At 42.3% G+C, this 18,694-nt stretch overlaps 1 protein-coding gene across 4 annotated transcripts in view; it reads left to right on the top strand.

The window, feature by feature from the left end:
- Window positions 1-4,070: 4,070 nt before the first annotated feature.
- Window positions 4,071-18,694, top strand: part of STRN (striatin) — a 90,536-nt gene continuing 75,912 nt past the window's right edge. For 2 of the 4 annotated variants that reach the window (XM_060244217.1, XM_060244192.1), the window contains exons 1-2: window positions 4,072-4,511; window positions 15,281-15,384. In XM_060244217.1, the coding sequence (XP_060100200.1) occupies window positions 4,245-4,511; window positions 15,281-15,384 (371 nt within the window). In that variant the 5' untranslated portion in view covers window positions 4,072-4,244. Of the gene's footprint in view, window positions 4,512-15,280; window positions 15,385-18,694 lie in introns of all 4 variants that reach the window. The other 2 variants (XM_060244200.1, XM_060244208.1) reach the window with 2 other exon arrangements.

Raw genomic sequence — 18,694 nt, 5'->3', positions numbered from 1 at the left:
AAATTTCAGGAAGCATGCATTGTTGGGGAGAGTTAAAAGATGCCAGAATTTGTTTTTAACTGCCAATATGGCTGAGGGACAGTATGATTGACTGTAGGGTAAACATCTCTGCGATAAAGAGCATGTGCTGTGACTGCCAATCTAGCAACATCTATTTGCTACCCAACAACACAATCCTTTGCTTTATCCTCACATGTTAATTCATTTGTTTTTTTTTTTCAGAATTAGGGACTGGTACAAAACAGTTCACAAACTAAAGTTCATGACAAATTTTGGTTGATTTGTGCTTTGTGAAGTCAAGTTCATGCAGGGTGGCCAGCACAAATTTTCTGTGAACTTTCAAGCTGTTTGTAGAGGTTAATGAGTGGAGGCATTTCCAGACAGTCTCCACTCAATCAAAATGTTTTCATAACTTCAAAGCAACAACTTGGAGGGCAGGAAGAGGAACATCCAGCTGAGGTCCCCTGGAAATTTGGTGTCTCTAGCTTGCACAGGATCCCTTCTATATACTACTGAACCTGCATCTGTCAAAATGTCAGGAGTGTATAGAACTGATCCTGTGCAAGCTAGAGACATCAAATTTGCAGGGGACCTCAGCTGGATGTTCCTCTTCCTGCCCTCCAAGTTTGTTGTCTCTAATTTGCACAGGATCTATTCTACCTCCTGAACCTGCACCTATCAAAATGACCACCAGTGTGCAGATTTGAGAGCATATAGAACAGACCTTGTGCAAGCTAGAGACCTCAAAGTTGGATGGCAGGTGGAGGATAGTCAGAGATCCTCTGTGAGTTTGGAAAGGCACAGGTTCAGGTGTGTATATAATGGATCATGTGCAATCTAGAGACACCAAATTTTCAGGGGATCTCTGACTGACTCTCCGCTGACTGCCCATCAAGTTTGGTGAGGATTAAATTTATGGGGTCTGAGTTATGACTTTCCAAAGAAGGTGCCCCCAAGAAACAACAGGTGGAAATGTCCCTAAAAAGACTTTCAGAGGGGGGGCATGTTCTTTGCAGGGCTGTAACTCAGACCCCATTAATCCAATCCTCACCAAGCCTGGAGGGCAGATAGAGAGGAGAGCCAGCCAGAGATCCTCTGCAAGTTTGGTTTCTCTAGCACATCAGGGGGTCGTTCTACTACATCACAAAACAAACCAGTTCATGAGGCAGCTAAAAATTTGTGATGGTCCATGATTCACAAATGAGGCATGTAATGAACCACAAAGAAGGACAGCATTTTCCCAGACTGTGCCCACCCCTATTCAGAATAATTGCATTCCAGCACAGAAAGAGTAAAGTTGGGAATCTAGAAGCTTTTCAAGCATTCTCTTGCACTTGGCAACTGTTATCTGGTGGTGTATAAGTGACAAAAAACAGGATATTACTCATCCAGACAACATTTAGAAACAACTGGTATAGTTTTGTATGTAGATGTTGTTTAGTTTGAATGAAAGAAATAAAAAAAAATCTTTCTCGAACTCCAGGCTTAAACAGTGTGCTTAGACATTCTTGGAAATTGCTGCGTACTCAAGAAACCATGGTATATTGAAGGAAACAAGAACAGGAGGTTGTTACAGAGGAACAGAAGAAATCAAAGCACACTACTAGTAGTATTTCACAGCTACTCTACAATGGCCTAGAGCACAACTCGAGGAAGGGGTGGATATGGCTGCTGATCTAAGAAGAATCTACAGTTGTGTGCACTTTTAAAGGCATGGAGCACATTTTCAAATATAGAGTTACCAACAGGTCTGGAGAAAAATGTCTTATTCCCTTAATAAAGGCTTGTGTGGAAATGACCAACTGAAGGCTCTCATGGCACTGTTGTACATGAAATCCCATTCATCCTTTGTTAAAGGGAGAGAACATTTTTCTTCAGGCCTGTTGACAACCTCAGTCAGTGTACACACTGACCTCAATTAGACCAATGGTATTTCTTGGCATCCAGCAGCTTCATGTATTTGTGTATGTACATAAGGACATCAGCCACTGTTCAAATCCTTGCTCACCTATGAAGCTCACTGAATCAGCTTGGGCAAGTTACTAACTCTGACCTGACTAACCAAGTTACTGTGTGTATAGAAAGGTTGTAAACCTTATGAAGGCTGCTCTATGTTCCTTGAAAGAAGAACCAGATACAGAAGTAGGATTTAACTGTGTAACATATATACAGTTATAGAAGGTACTTGTGCCCACAGCTGCAGCAGTGATTCAAGGAAACATTGTGCAGTAAGATCAGGTATACTCATCTGTATGTCAACTTCCAGGTGGAGCCTGGAGATCTCCCTAAACTACAACCAATCTCCTGCTGCAAGCGACAGGTTGTGAAACACCTGGAGATATGGGGAGGGGGAACCTTGAAGTGGGTGGTGTTTGGGGAAGGGAGGGACTCCAGTGGGGTATAATGCCATAAAGTGGGACCATAAAGTCCACCTTCCAAAGCAGCCATTTTCTCCAGGTGAACTGATCTCTGTTGCCTGGAAATCAAATGTAATAGCAAGAGCTTTCCAGTCACTCCCAGAAGGTTGGCAACTCTTATCTCCAAACTAGAGATCAGTTCCTCACTTTCTCTGGAGAAAATAAATACTTTGAAGGTGAAATCTTTGACATTAGACTGAAATCTCTCCCCTGAACCCTGCTTTTCCACCCCCGTATATCTAGGAATTTCCCAACCTGCGTGCAGGAACCCAAACTTTGGTAAGATAAATAGTTTTGTTTAAATGCAGTTTTCCCATAACAAGGGGAATCATAAAGTTGGAAGGTACTTCCAGGGTCATCTAGTCCAAACCCTGCACAATGCAGGAAACTCCCAAATACCTCCCCCCACTCACTGCCAGTGACATCTACTCCATGCCCAGAAGATGGCAAAACAACCCTCCAGGATCCCTGGCCAAACTAGCCTGGAGAAGAAATGCTGCCTGATCCCAAAGTAGGGTTGCCAATCCCTAGGTGGGGGGAAAAAAGGCAAGCTGCCATGTAAAATGTCCCAACAAAATTTCAAAGGTGATCAACAACTGAGTCACTAAGTATCAAAAGTAGAATTTCTTACAAAATGTTCAAATTCTACTTTTGATACTTAGTGATTCAGTTTTTGGTCAATCTTTGAAATTTTGTTGGGACATTTACACAGAGGCTTGCCTCCCCCCCCCCCACGTTCCCCTGTGTTTCTCACATTGGTTGCCAAATCCCCAGGTGGGGGCAGGGGATTCCCTAGTTCGGAGGCCCTCCCTCCCACTTCAAGGTCATCAGAAAGCAGGAGGAGGGGAGAATGTCTGGGCACAACATTGTTACCTATGGAGACCGATTCCCATTTGATATAATGGAGAATTGATCTGCTGGTATCTGGGGGACTTTTTTGAGATAGAGGCACCAAATTTTCAACATAGCATCCAGTGCCTCTCCCCAAAATAAACCTCCAAGTTTCAAAAGGATTGGACCAGGGGGTCAATTCTATGAGCCCCTAAAGGAGGTGACCCTATCCTTCATTAGTTCCAATGGAAGGAATGGCCAGAACTCGCTTTGGAGTTCAACTACGCTTGTCATACTCTTGTTCCTGGCTCCACCCCCAAAGTCCCCAGATATTTCTTGAATTAGACTTGAGCCCAAGTGGTGAACAGCATTTCCTGGATGTGTAAGAAATATTTTTAAATTGTATTTTAAATAGTCAAGCATTTAATAATTCAATGTTTACATATGTTTACATTAGCTAGAAAAACTTAAGAGCGTTTAACTGGAATATTATGGGATACCCCTGTTCTGGGGACCAAGGCCATGGATTCCAGTTCCTCTACCGCACTAAGAACGCATCTCCTCACGATACGATTTTACCACTGAGCAGCCAGAAAGGGAGAGGACGAATCGTGTTACAGAAACCATTTGTGGCATGAGATTTGCACGGATTATAATTACGACGGGTACGGCCTGTTTTTATTCGGACACTTCTACAGACTTTCCATACTTTTAGCACAGAATCTGGCAAGGGCAGAATAAGAACTACACTTCCCAGTTTGCCAGGGCTCTACCAACGCAGAACGCGTTTTTGCATTGTCCCTAGCGGCGCTCGGTAGCGGCCGACGGAGGAGGCTGTGAGGCGCTGACGGAAGACAGGACGCGCCCAGTTTGTTGCTGGTGCTGTTTCCACTGAGGCGCGGCTGACTGGTTCCGTGAGGGCGACGGCGGCGCCGCTGCTGCTGGGGGCTGCCCAGGCGGGGCTGGGGGGCTCCGGCCGCGACGACGGCTCCGGCCATGGACGAGCAGGCGGGGCCCGGCGTTTTCTTCAACAACAACAACAACAACGCGCTGCTACTGCCGCCACCTCCGGGCGGGGCCGGGCCGGGGCTGGAGCCAGGGGAGGCGGCTGCGGCTGCTGGGGGCTCCTCGGCAGCTCCGGCTCCGGCCTCTGCGGCGCGGGCTCAGTACAGCGTCCCTGGTATCCTGCATTTCCTGCAGCACGAGTGGGGCCGCTTCGAGGCCGAGAGAGCCGAGTGGGAGGCAGAGCGGGCGGAGCTGCAGGTAGCGTCTCTTCCCTACCGCCTTGCAACACTCGTGTACGCAAGCAGACGCGTGTACATGCACGCTTCTCTCCCCCCCTCCCACACAGATAATATCTCTCCTCGTTCTCCTTTCTGCTGTCTGTGTTTTCTCAGCAGCTTCTCGCCTCCCGATGTCTTTCTCGACATCGCTTCAGAGGAGTGAGGGCTGAGCCTTGGGGACGCTTTCCAGTGTCAGGGCTCTCTCTGTATTCCAGTCCAGTAGCACCTTAGAGAACAACAATATTTTCAGGACTTAAGGTTTCGAGAATCAAAGCTACCTTCATCAGGGCTCACTGTGGGGCCTTCGTGCAGTTCTGTCTCTCTGAGCACATGCAGAGAGCCCGTCCTTTCCCACTCCCTTGCTGTGGTCAGCTGCTTGTCCCTCCCCCCCCCTCCCCCGCTATAGGTTGGGGAGGGTTTACAGGATTGAGTCTGGTTTTCGTTGCTTTTTAAAAGAAGGGAACCTTTGGTTGTTACTCACAGGAGTCTTACTCAAGTTGGAAGCCCTTTGACAACTCAGGATTTTCCATGTGTGTATATGGAGTATGAAAAGCAAAGATTCAGATTGACTCTGTGATTTCTTCATCCTCAAAGCAGAGCATGATATTGGTTGTATGTGTGTGTTGTCTTCACTTGTGAAAGCAGAGCATGGGAGATGATGTGGAAAGATGGTAGAAATTGCTTCCTTGTATTGCTACGAGGCTGGTGTGGATCTCTCTCATCTTTGTGGGTTTGGAAGCAACACAATTATACAGCTGTTTTTCAGATATTCAGAACATTTAACATACATTGTTTCAAAAACCTTTACAATCACCATGTATTGAAGGACCCAAGCCACTGCCCAAATGCTTGTCATGTCTGACAGGTGAGACTTCCACCTCCCCTCCATCACTCATGCCAGTAGAACAGTATTACCACATAGAACTCAGTGGAGGACATTGATACTGAAGCCCTCCTGCTATGTAGTCCAGCCCTGCTGTTTCTTTGCCACACCAAAGTATGGCAGAATGGAGGAGAATGAATGATATTTCATTTAGGTCATGTTGTGAATTTTGAGGAAAACTTTTGAGTACATGAGACATGTGTGAAAAATCTAGCTAGTGGGGTAGAATTTCTTTATTTATTTCACACACACCACCTTTTCCTCCAGTGGGAACCCAAGTGGCTTAAGTTGCTGGTTTTAAACGTGCCACTGGACTCAAACTTTATTCTGCTACTTCAGACCAACACAGCCACCCACCTGAATCTGCTAGTTTTCTGTTACTCTTTCTGAAAGTAGAATTTCAGTGAAGGTTTGGTTTAGTGACATATGGATGAACGTAGCTGTTATGTAACTCAACTGAAGAGGGAGGGAGAGTGATTTCAGATCCTGTTTTTTCCCAAGAGTTTTGGGATTTACAAGAAGGGAGGAAGGGATAGCTGTCACTTGAGTTTTCTATGGCTATTGCGATATGATGGTCATGTCTCAGAATTAGGTTTAAGGGGAGTAGCCTTTTTTTCTGCAGTAGCTATGATAACACTAATGATTTCCCTTTGTTGCTCTTGAGATTTCAATATGATTAAAATTGCCCATTTAGATGTGTTCTGTACAGCTCTTTATATTTGGAATCTCTGTGTACATTGTGGTATGCTAGAAGAATAATGTGATTAATAAAACAGTTGAATCTGTAATAGGACATGTATCCCAAAGTTCCAATACCCGTTTACTTCATTATTAGACTACCTTGCCTGTTGTTCCACCTCTTCTTTGCCTTCCCTAAGAGCCTTTATGTAGTAACAAGTTGTTGTTTTCCCCTGGCAATTAGGGAGAGAAGTTACCCCCCCCCCCCACGCACAAAATTTAAGTATGCTGTATAACATGAAGAGAGTTAATGAACAGTGGATTCTTGTGAAGCGATGGTAGCATTCAACCAGGATTTTGTCAATTATAACTTGTGAAGGATGATTTTGGATGTTTCAGATCTTGTATTTCCTGTGTAATATGTGAAGTAAGTTCAGTGCCTTCTCTCGCAGCTTGTTCTGTTTTCTTCTTCTTTGAGTCTTTGTTAAAAGGGTCTCTGTTACGGTCCACAAGTGGATTGGTTGACCTGGATGAGCTTCATCCTTGTATTTCTAGAATAGCAGTCCTGTATGCCACATATGGATCCATTTTTTAAATTTAGGTGAGATCCCAAAGCACTGTCACCTGTAGATGAATTGTAGAAAAAAATAACATTTGTCATTAAAGTATGCTTTTTGAAATAACTTTGAAAAATTCTGTTGGAAGGACTTAAACTTCTTTTTTATTGTGAAAGTATATTGGGATGGAAAGGTGACCTCTAAGTTCTTTTTCTTCCTCTGTGACTAGGAATAGCAACGCTTCAAACTGCAAGTAAGCAGATGGTATTCTAAATAGAAATATACTGTTTGTGGGAGTAGGGGGACATCTCATACTGTGATAGCAGTGTTTTTTGGGAACAGTATTTGTTTTAAACTGTCTTTGACAACACAGATGAACAGTAATTTTAGAGTAACATACTCAGACTCTTGGCTGCTATTCTTTTCTCAAAATGAAAAGTTAGTAAGTATACTTTATCACTAAGTCTGTTCATTGCCTGAGAAAGGCACACTTTACCTTTTCTTAGTGATCTGCTGCATACCACAAAGCAAATAACTACTTCCTCTTTAGAAAGCAAAATAGAAGAGCATTATGGTTGGCTTGTGCAGGGAGCAGTGTTTTACAAATATAGATACATAGTTTGATTTTTCTTAATGTATTGTTTTATTTTATTAATTTAATTTATCTCCTACCCTCCCTGCAAACGGGCTCAGACACATTAGAAACAATAGACACATTAGAATTCTAAAAACAGCAACTTAAAATCACAATGGACAATAACAAAGTTGGAATTATGAGAAAGAAATCATATTCTGGTTCTGTTACTGATTATTAATATTCAAGAATGGCCTAATCAATGGGTTCCTGAGTTAACTAACTCCTTGCCAGCAGTAGTTGGACAGCAGTTTGGGAGGGAGTTTGTGCAGGAGGGGCCAGTAGTAATTGATGTCTGGTGCCTCAACTAAAAGCCTTTAAAAATTTAATAAATGTGTTTGAAGATGCACCCAAGTTGGGATAGAGAGAAATTACATGTGTTCTCATACGGGTGTGGATGCATCCAGTGCTGTGCAAACTGCACTGGCTACCCCTTGAGTATCAGATCTGTTTCAAGGTGTGAGTACTTACCTTTAAGGCCCTTTATGGCCTGGGGCCTGCATATCTTTGGGACTGCCTCTCCCCATATGAGCCCCCCTCCGGGTTCTGAGGTCAGCTGCACAGCATCTTCTTGTGATCCCTGGGCCTAAGGACGCCCGACTGGCTTCAACAAGGGCCAGGGCCTTTTTGGTTTGGGCCCCTACCTGGTGGAATTTGGGCCCGCTGGAGATCCAGGCCCTGCAGGACTTATCTAAGTTTTGCAGGGCCTATAAGACGGAGCTCTTCCGCCAGGTTTTTAATTGATCCAACGGGTGTCCCCTGAAATCATTGCTCCCCCCAGCACCTTATGCTTATGTTATGCTGAACATTACCAGCCTATATGTGGTCTATGACTTGTTGCCAATGATGTGAATTAAGATTTTTGTCAGTTCTGTAATTATGAGATTATCTAGTTTGGATGTAGTTTGTTTGATGTTTTGTAAGGTTTCTTAATGTTGTAAGCCAGGGGTCCCCAACCCCTGGGCCGTGGACTGGTACCGGTTCGTGGCCTGTTAGCAACTGGGCTGTGAGCTGTACAGTTATTTCATTATATATTACAATGAAATAATAAGACGACATTGGATTTATATCCTGCCCTCCACTCTGAATTTTAGAGTCTCAGAGTGACTCACAATCTCCTTTACCTTCCTCTCCCACAACAGACACCCTGTGAGATAAGTGGGGCTGAGAGAGCTTTCCCCAAAAGCTGCCCTTTCAAGGACAGCTCTGTGAGAGCTATGGCTGGCCCAAGGCCGTTCCAGCAGTTGCAAGTGGAGGAGTGGGAGATGAAACCCGGTTCTCCCAGATAAGAGTCCATATACTTAACCACCACACCAAACTAACAGAAATAAACTGCATGATTGTATCATCCCGAAATCATCGCCTCCCCCCGGTCTCTGTAAAAATTGTCTTCCACAAAACCGGTTCCTGATGCCAAAATGGTTGGGGACCGTTGTTGTAAGCCACCCAGAGCCTGCTTGCGGGATAGGGCGGGGTATAAATAGAAAAATTAAATGTTGACTGCATTTAAGGAAGGTGCACTTAAAGTAAGGTGATTGTGCTTACAGAGTAAGTTCACTACTGAAGTTATGAATATATTCTGGTTTAGCATTCATCTATATTTATATTGTGTTCTGGCTTGTGAATTGCTCTTCAGGTAAAACAATGAAATACCTATGGAAATGGAAGACTGTATTTTTCTTGGAAAAAAATATACAGAAGGACAAATAGAATGCTGTTTAGTGAAAAATGAAACTTGGAATCTGTTCTTTGTTCAGAACGCTCTCTCAGTCTTAGTGACTCAGTATGTTCCAAAAGACAACAGGTCACATTCTTTCTATGTTAATGGGCATCCTATTGGTAAGTTAAGAAGAGCACATCAGTATGTGAACTGGAATCGGTATTGCCCAGCCATATATTGAAAGGAGCAGCAGATGGGAGCACCATTGTCCTCCCTATTAATAGCTTAAGTATCATAACTCAGTCTTCTCTTATTCTGAGCCCCATTGTAAACCTGCTATCAGGCAGAAAGGTGGCATGGAAATACTTTAAATAAGTATGGCATCCTACTTAAATTAATGCTTCCACATTTTTTACTCCACGCTAACAGAGAAGATCTGTGCACAGAAGCAGTTTTCCACATGTGTAGCAGATGTGGCTGGAGGCAGACACCTGGGTCTGCATCACCATTCTCATTGTAGTGTTCACTCAGTCCTCATTGAACCGTCTGAGTGAAAATGAGGGTATGCTTCCCCATCTGGAGCTGTCAGTTACAGGTGGGTCTGGATCCTTTGCCTTTGTTGGGATGGAACTAAAAATCTGCATCTTCCAATTTTGGTTCTTTTTGCCTTTTGGGAACTCAGGCTTAATATTTTTTCATAAAGCATCCCTGTTATGAGCATCATCGATGTTTGGGGCAAAGTGTCTGCCTCTCCCAACCCCTCCAGGAGATTCAAAGAAAAAGAGCTGTCAGTCGGGAGTCTCCTTTAAAATATACAACTTTATTGATATCAAGAAAGAGGGGAGTCGCTTTGCAATGAGCTCTCTGATCAGTTCCATACATGCCCTTTTATCCTCTACTCCCGGCCGATGAGTCCCTCCTCCTTTTCCCATAGATTGAGGTACTTGGAAGGTACAGCCTACCTAGCTGCCTGCTTCATATTCCCTCTTTGATATGTACCCCTCCCTACATACATTGCATGTGCATTTAAATGTACCTTTCTCCGAAGTAGGGTGTGTCAGTTAATATTCATTACTTGATTACGCCTGCGTACTTGCTACTTATTAGTCTCTATTGCTATTAATCTCTATTGTTCTCATGGCCTGTTCAACCGTGTCATTTCTTTTACTACAGTAGTTCTGCTTCTGCATTTTAACAATGGCCAATACACCTGTTCCATGGTTACTAAGTGTTTGTGCTTTGCTATCTGGTTCTGCTTCTTGTGTTTTTACAATCACTAAGACATTACACTTCTTTCTTTGGAAAGTTCCTTCTGTTTGTTTCAGCTCATTTCATTATTTCACTCCTCTCAATCGAGTTAGTACTGTAAGCTTTGTTTGTCTATATAGGAGCTCTTGTACAGGTAGCATAGAAATTCACTAAATAAAATTAGCTAAATATTGAGTTTTAACTACTAATAACTCAAGTTAACATAAGTTACCGTATTTTTTGGTCCATAAGGTGCTCCAGGCCATAGGACGCACCTTCCTCCTGGGGGGCGATCCGCTGCCTCCGCCTCTGATCCCGGCGCTTCCCCCACGCCTGCCTGCCTGGCTGCAGCTTCTTCCAGCAAGCGCTGGGATTGCTCCACGCTGCCCCCACCACAAACCCAGTGCTTTGCTCCCTCTGCCCTCCGATCCTGGCGCTTGCTTTAAGCATCAGAGCTGGAGCCAGGCAGACAGGCACGGAGGAAGCACCCGCCCCCTCCGCAAACCCAGCGCTTCACAAGCGCCGGCTGTGGAGGGGGTGGTGTGCTTTCTCCGTGCCTGTCTGCCTGGCTCTAGCTCTGATGCTTAAAGCAAGCGCCGGGATTGGAGGATAGAGAGAGCGATCCTGGCACTTGCTGTAAACGTCAGAGCTGGAGCCAAGCAGACAGGCATGGAGGAAGCACGCTGCCCCCTCCGCAGCCGGCGCTCGCGAAGCGCTGGGTTTGCGGTGGGGGCAGTGTGGAGCGATCCCAGCGCTTGCTGGAAGAAGCTGGAGCCAGGCAGGCAGGCGCGGGGAAGCACCGGGATCAGAGGCGGAGGCAGCGGATCGCCCCCCCCCCCCGGAGGAAGGTACCTTTGCTCCATAAGACGCACACACTTCCCTCCCCACTTTTTTTTGGGGGGGGGAAGTGTGTTTTATGGTCCGAAAAATACCGTAAGTAATTTAGCTCTTTAGGATTTCATTATGAATGTTGCGAAGGCACTGATTCCCTGGTATGGTTTTGCTGTGCCCTGAGCAATTGAATCTACTGCCCTTCTTTTGAACTCTTCTTGTTTTTAAATTTAAACATTATTTCAGCCAAAACAAAACAGTCATGTGTTATTTACAGTTTCTTTAATGAAAAGTAAAGCTTCATTTCATGTTTGCAGTCTATCTGGTCTTCAGGTCATAATTATTCTCTCATATAATTAATTATTGTAGTCATTGCCATTCTAATAATGCTATGCTCCTCCAGGCTGCACATGTAATGTATACACAATTGTGACAAATTGCACTGGGCTCTTATTAGACATGTGATTTTTCCATTAACTAGATCTTTGTTGTATGTTGTTTAAATGGCTAGACATTGCAATTAATCAAACATAGTGGGTCTGTGAGTGAGTTAGAGAAAGAGTATGCTTGTAAGTACTTGGCTAAGCTAGGAGCCTAATTTGGGAAGAGAATTTAATGTAGTGAAAGACAAAGTATGTGTAGGTTGGTTAATGTCTTCAGAAACAGAGGTGTTTGAACTATGCAAATTGTGTAACATCCTTCCAAGAGTTGGAATGGAATCTCTGTTTTAATGATATTTAAAAACCCTGACTAGGTGAGTAGAGAAATAAAACAGTATTAGTAGTCAACTGTTAAAAAACGTTCATATATATATGCACTGTGATTAAAAATGGCATCCTATTTTGCTCAACAAAGAACTAAGGAGTTCCACTGTGAAATGGTGTTGTCCTAGTCTTACTGTTATTTACAGAGGCATTTGAACTTTGGGAAGCACATTGAGTCAGCTAAAGTAGTCTCTGGACCTGAAGAAGGATTGCCACCAGATGGTGTGTGGGACTACATGTAGCATTTTCAGAGCAAAGTGTTTTGAAGCATTTCACTCTTATTGAGGATCACATTTTTCTCATTTTAAAGTCTCTCTTCAAGGGGGAGCATACTGTAATAGTATCAAGATGTGTACACGTAACATTTGAAAGAAAATGCTCTCTCAAAATGGATATTCTTAGATCCTCACATCCATAGCTTCTTGCAGCACCCTGATGTCCTCAGCTAGCTGCCCGAGGCACTACAAAGAATTTTGTACCTTGGAGAACAGAAACATCTGTCTTTCTTAAAGGAAACACAATTCTTTTCTTACATCTGTTGTCAACATAGGCAGATTAGTTTGGAGTCAGTTTGGGTAACAGTGTTAGTAGCACTTGGGATAGGATAGGGCAGACTGTGTACCGTTAGTAGGTGACTGGGATGATTTTTCTGTTTATGCCCTGTAAGTAGCATAGATGTTTCTGGTTTCAACCACGGTGATTTCATTATTCAGGGTCTTTGTATTATTCTGGCCATGAAAACATGGAGACATGTATAAGAGAAGGCATTGAGATATGTGTCAAATATTTCACAGGTCTGTGGAGGTGTCTCCAGTGTAGTGTCTATGAGTGCCATAGCACCTGTTGACACCTTTCCTGATGCCTGCAAGTGTTTTTAGAAAGTGGGCTGGGTGAGCTGGGGCATTTGCTTGTCAGGGCTTCTGTTTGGTCACTGGAATCTGATTGAGTGTCCAGATTTAAAAAAAAAAATGCAATCAAACCATTTTTCAGCAGCAGCTGCCACCACAACATGGAAATATTTACTACATGACTGAAGGTAATACAATAAATACTTTAAAACTATACATTCATTTTAAAAAGCATCCTGTTAAATAGAGCTTCTGCCTGAAATGTTGAAGTGCTATTATTAGTCAAACATAACCTCACTACTTGACATTTTGTGCTTGTCTCTGCTTCCTGAGGCAGCCATTGTGTGGCTGTGACCACCACCCCTATGTCAAAATTCCAGAGGAGCCCACAGACTCAAAAAGGTTGGGATCCAGGGAAGCAGTGGAAATCAGTTATACTGCCCTGCTCCTTCACAGCAAGAAGGTGAAAACAGGGCAAATTCTTCATTATTTATGGAAAAGACCCTTTTTCAAACTTTGTGAAAATAGTTTCAGAACTTCTTTGGAAATAGACATTTGTTAGGAGCTTGGAGCTGTGTACTTGAATGCAGTGGCTAATTACTGTGCCACTATCAGATCTGCATATATATCTTAATCCTTATTTTACTTTAAATGGTGAATAGCTCTTCAAGTGAAACAGATAAGAGGAGCTGTGTATATAGCCTGATATGAAACAGCTCAGTACTCTCTTGTGTCAAGGAGCTACTTACACTATGGGTGGAAATAATTATTGGAACAATATCAGCTATGATCTTGGATTAGCTCTTAGTACTTTAAACTTGTTTTGAGAATGTAGCAAAATTAAAAATGTTAGGCTTTCTGCCCCTGAACAGTTACCCTTACATTTTAGTTTTGTCATCTTTATTTGCCTTTAATTTTATTCTGAAACGTTAGTACATCTTTCTGTATTAAAACAGAGGTGTATTGAGGTGGATTTCATATTGATGTATTGATGAATAAGGTTGGGCTTTTGAAGATCTTTAGAGAATGTGCTTCACCCATACAAAGAAAACATATCATTATCTCTACTTCAGCCCCTCCCCATCTTCAGAAAAAAAATTGTGACAACTGATTGGAATGTTGACCTTTTAGCCAAGAAAGTTCTGCAAAACCTGTTGGTGATATTTTATAGGGTGTGTGTGTGAAAACATAAACTGCCTTAGGAGTGTCTGCAGGTTTAGGAGTGTCTGCAGGACAAGCCCATGGGTCTGTTGGTCATGGTGCATTCAAAAATACGATTTGTATTCCTAGTATTAAAATATTGTTAAATATTTTACAGTCAGATTTTAGTTCAGACTTCTGGTATTCAAACAGATGATGCTTAAGTTAACATCACATACTCTTGGATGTTGTGCTTTGTCTAATTCAAATAATGTATTAGGGGAATTTTCAAGTAAAAGAAAATGAGTGCTGTTTGCTACTGTATATCAATGCCTTCACTTTTTAAAAATCACATTTGTGTTTATTTAAAATATTCTTATGTCATCTTTCTGCCTGATCAGGGTCTCCAGGGCAATGTACATGAAAACATTTGAGCAACCATTATTGGGGGTATGCCAAATGAAACAAAAAAGTCTTCACTTGGTACCATGTCCAAGGAAGTCTTTTTTCAGGCTGCTGCCTGAGCCTCATAGGGCGGGGACAACCAAAGCAGGGCCTCTAAAGATGACTGGAGTGAACAAGTAGATGCATATGGGAGACAGTGGTTCTTCAGGTATTTTGGTCCTGGGCCACACCGGAGCTTAAAAGTCAATATGATCACCTTGAATTGAACCTAGAAACAAATTGCAGGCCAGGGTAGATGGAACAAGTCTGGAGTGATATGGTCACTCAGGCTGCAAATATATGAGGTAATAGTGTTAACCAGTGTTCCCTCTAAGCTGAGTTAGTGTGAGCTAGCTCACAGTTTTTTAGCCACCAGCTCACACGTTTTTGTTGGAAAAATGAGCCTAGAGCAAGCTAATTTATGCCGTAGCTAACAGCTTTAATGCCAGTAATTCACAATGTAGAATTTTTGCTCACAAGATTCCACAGCTTAAAGGTAGTATTGGTGTTAACCGTGTTAATGTTGTATAACCTCCTCTTGCTGAAAAAATATTAAGGCAAAAAGTCCTGCTACTTAAATTCCCAACAATGGCAAATGGCTTCTTTTCTATGAATAATATCCTGGAACAGAAAGTGTATGTGTTTTGAAGGCTTCTTTGTTATTGCATTGAGAAGTTTATGTGATAGTTAATTTATAAATGTTATAAATATTATTAGTAGTTGGTAAATCCAGAGCAGTAACAGTGCTAGTTAGTTGCAGAAAAATTAACAGAAGTAGTATCTTAAAGACTAATATAATTTATTCCAGTCTGAGTTTTCATGCATCAGAGGATGCTTGAAGATTCTGTTTAATTTTATTTGTAGATGATTTTATCACAAGAGCAGACTCTGAAGACTTTGACTGCATATGCTAGATCACTATTTAGATTTTGGGCTTTCCTTGCCTTAAGAACTTTGGTAATATTGTAAATATTTTTAAAATCAAAATATTGGCATTGAATAGTCATAGGGAAGAAACTTGGGTTGTTTAAAAAATTCTATGTAAAGCATTGTCTTTTTCAGGCCCAAATTGCCTTTCTTCAAGGGGAAAGAAAAGGGCAAGAGAATCTGAAGAAGGATCTAGTGCGAAGAATAAAAATGTTGGAATATGCTCTTAAACAAGAAAGGTACTATGCTTGAAATCAGTGATTATTTGTGTTTTGAATTGTGATAACAGTAACTGCTTATCAAATTTAGAAAAAGAACATGCCCCTCAAATCTATGGATTTCACATTTCCCCTCCCCAACACTCCCCCTTCCCCAAGAGAAAATAGTGCCATCATTAGCAGTAGGTGTGCAAAAAAGCCAATTTTATAGATGTTATAGATGTTGACTATTTTTAGGGTAGCCAATCCCCAGTTGGGGGATCCCCTGGTTTGGAGGCCCTCCCTCTGCTTCAATGTTATCAGAAAGTGTCCTCTGGGCACTCCACTATACTCTATGGAAACTGGTCCCCATACAGTATAATGGAGAATTAATCCATGGGTATCTAGTGCCTCTCCTCAACCCCCTCCCCAAGTTTTAAAAAGATTGGACCAGGGGGTCCAATTCTGTGAGCCCCAAAAGAAGGTTCCTCAATCCTCCATTATTTCCAATGGAAGGAGGGCATTTAACAGAAGCATGGTCTCTTTAAATGTGATGGCCAGAACTCTTTTAGTAGTTCAATCATGCTTGTCACTGGCTCCACCTCCCAAAGACTCCTGGCTGCATCCCCGAAGTCCCCAGATATTTCCTGAGTTGGACCTGGCAACCCTAACTATTTTTTAGGTTTACCTTAAGTTCTTACCTTATATAAAGTGGAAACAACCTCTTCCAGTTTATTTCTAAAACTTCTAAAAAAGCTGCAGATAACAAATAAGAAAAATAAATGGTAAATTTTGGGGATAGATGTAGTATGCAATTTTGGTTTTACATCACTTTCCTGATAATCACTTTGTGAAAAAGTGCTGTTAAATTTTGAAGGAGCTGTGTGAAAATGGAAATAAAAAGTTATTAATAGATAATTTTATAAAGCCATGTAAGAATCTGACTGATTCACCAGCTGATAAAATGAAGTTTGACAAATGCCCAATCTGTATTGGAAAGATCCCTTTGACTGTTGTATTGATGTTGTCTGAACTGCTCATTTTATGGCTTATACCTGAACTGTGTTCAGTTGAGAAAGGGCATAAGGGATAAAAAAGTATAATTGAATTAATTGGTCCACAGCAATGGTGAAAAGAGCAAGTTTGCTACTATGATAGATATGCTAAAATAAAATTTAGTACTTTCTCTAGGAGCTGTGTATTTGCAGTGGCATGATGATACATCTAGACTTCATGACCAGTTAAGAGCACGGGCATGGATGGAAATTTGGATGAGCTCAAGCTGAGGGCTTCATCATGATGTCACTGTTAGTAGTGATTTAAGTCCCATGTGAAATAAATGGTATTTAAATTATTTATGGGAAATGTACCTTGATATTAAGCATGTTTACTTAGAAACAAAGTGGTTTGTGGTTTCCCCTTTGCTGCTGTGTCTGCTGATACAGCATAGCAGCAAAAAGGCTTCCACATGGAAGACTTCCCCACAGTTTCTCTGCCCCATTTCCTTGGCAGCAGCCATTCCCCCGCCCTCAGCCACTGCAGTGTTTTCAGGGTTGTTTTTAAAGTTGGCAGTTGAATATCATTATATTAATACACTATTATAATGATGTGTGTATCAGGTTCACTGACCTCCTACCTTTCATTTTTAAAAGAGTAAGTCTCTAGTCCCTTTTGTTACAAAGGTATGCCTTGTACCTCTACAATGAAAGGGGCAAAGTAATTTCTTAAAATGAATGCTAGGAATTCAAAGAACCTGGTCAGACATTAGAATACTGTTATAACAACATTCATCTGCCAATTAATAATAATAGTAACGTAGCATATATCACTTGAGTTATAGAAAATAGCAGGTTGGATCCAAACTCTTTTCCTTTCTTCCATGAGTAGAAGGGCACTTCTGTTCATATCATTCTTGTTGATTTCCCTTTCTTACTGTAGAACTCCACACCATCATTCCACACTATACTAAGAGTCCCCCAACCCTCAATAGTGGCTGTAGCATTCCAGAGACTGCAGCAGGAAGGGGAAGTTAGGAAAGATCTATTCTGTGAGTGGAGCTCTGTTTGTAGGTCTTTGGAGCCAATTTATTAGAGAACACCATCAGAAGATAACTTAACCTGTGGTGATTTACATATTGAGGATGCAATTCTCTGGTTTTCCCATTGTTGCTGTGGCTGCATCCACATGGCAGGTTTTGTTGCAGTTTTATAGGTAGAGTCCAATGGATCAGTTCAGTGACCCATATAGTAGGGCATCCTGTTTCACAAAGCAGCCAGTTATCCTGGAGAGTCAAACAAACAGGGTACAGAGGCTGAGACCTTCCTCTGCTGTTGCCTTACAGCACTGATATACAGAGGTTTGCTGCCTCAGATTATGGAGGCTTCATTCAGTCACCTTGGCTGTTCATGGACCTATTCTCTGTGAATCTGTCTTTAACTTTTTGAATTTCTTGTGTTTGTAGCCATCATTGAGGCCATCATTGGCATTGAATCCCCCAGTTTAAATTGTTGAGTAAAAGAATTGACTTTTGTCTGCCTTGAACCTGTTTCCCAGAAACTGTATTGGGTTTCCCTGAGTTCTAGTGTTATGGGTGGGGAAGAAAAAGCTCCCTTTATCCACCCCATGCATATTTTTATAAATTTCTGTCGAGGCTCCCCGTAGCCATCTTTTTTCTTGACTAAAAAGTCCCATACTCTCCTGTCCTGGTCTCTGGGAAGCAGGTGTCTCTTGCCACTATACCCAGTCTCACTGGGCTTTTTCCAGATTTCCTCCCAGAAATATTGATTTAATGACTGTGTTTCTTTTCTAACCTGAAAAGTCCTAGATTCTTTAGCCTTTCCTCATAGGAAGGGATCTGCAGCTGCTTCATCATCTTGGCTGCCAGCTTCTGTACTTTTTCCATCTCTCCAAAGTCCTTTTTGTGAAATGGTGACCAGAACTTCACACAGCATTCCAAATAAGGCCTCACCACAGAACTTTTCAGGGGCATTGTTATATTGGCTGTTCTCCCTCTGAGGCGGAGGCCACCTTGTGGGTGATTCCCAACCTATCAGTAGGGAGGCAGGACTAATTTTCAACTTCCTGCTTCCGTTGGGAGTTGCCCACATTTCAGTTCTTTTCTTGCCTCTGTAGGGAGAGCATCGAGCTTAGGACTCAGCAATCCATATCTTCTCTTTTACATGTTCTAAACTTCTATTAATTACTACTACTTCATTATTCATTCCTAACAACTCTTAGTCTGTTTTCTTCTTATTTCTATCACTTTTGGGCCTACCTCACTACTGGGCTGTGAGGGATCGCCCGAAGGCGTCCTGACCGCCATTTTATTGCCCCGTGTCAGTTTCTTACCGGG

Source organism: Heteronotia binoei, chromosome 1 (assembly GCF_032191835.1).
Source record: "Heteronotia binoei isolate CCM8104 ecotype False Entrance Well chromosome 1, APGP_CSIRO_Hbin_v1, whole genome shotgun sequence".
NCBI classification, from domain to species: Eukaryota; Metazoa; Chordata; class Lepidosauria; order Squamata; family Gekkonidae; genus Heteronotia; species Heteronotia binoei.
This window is presented reverse-complemented; position numbering and strand designations above follow the sequence as displayed.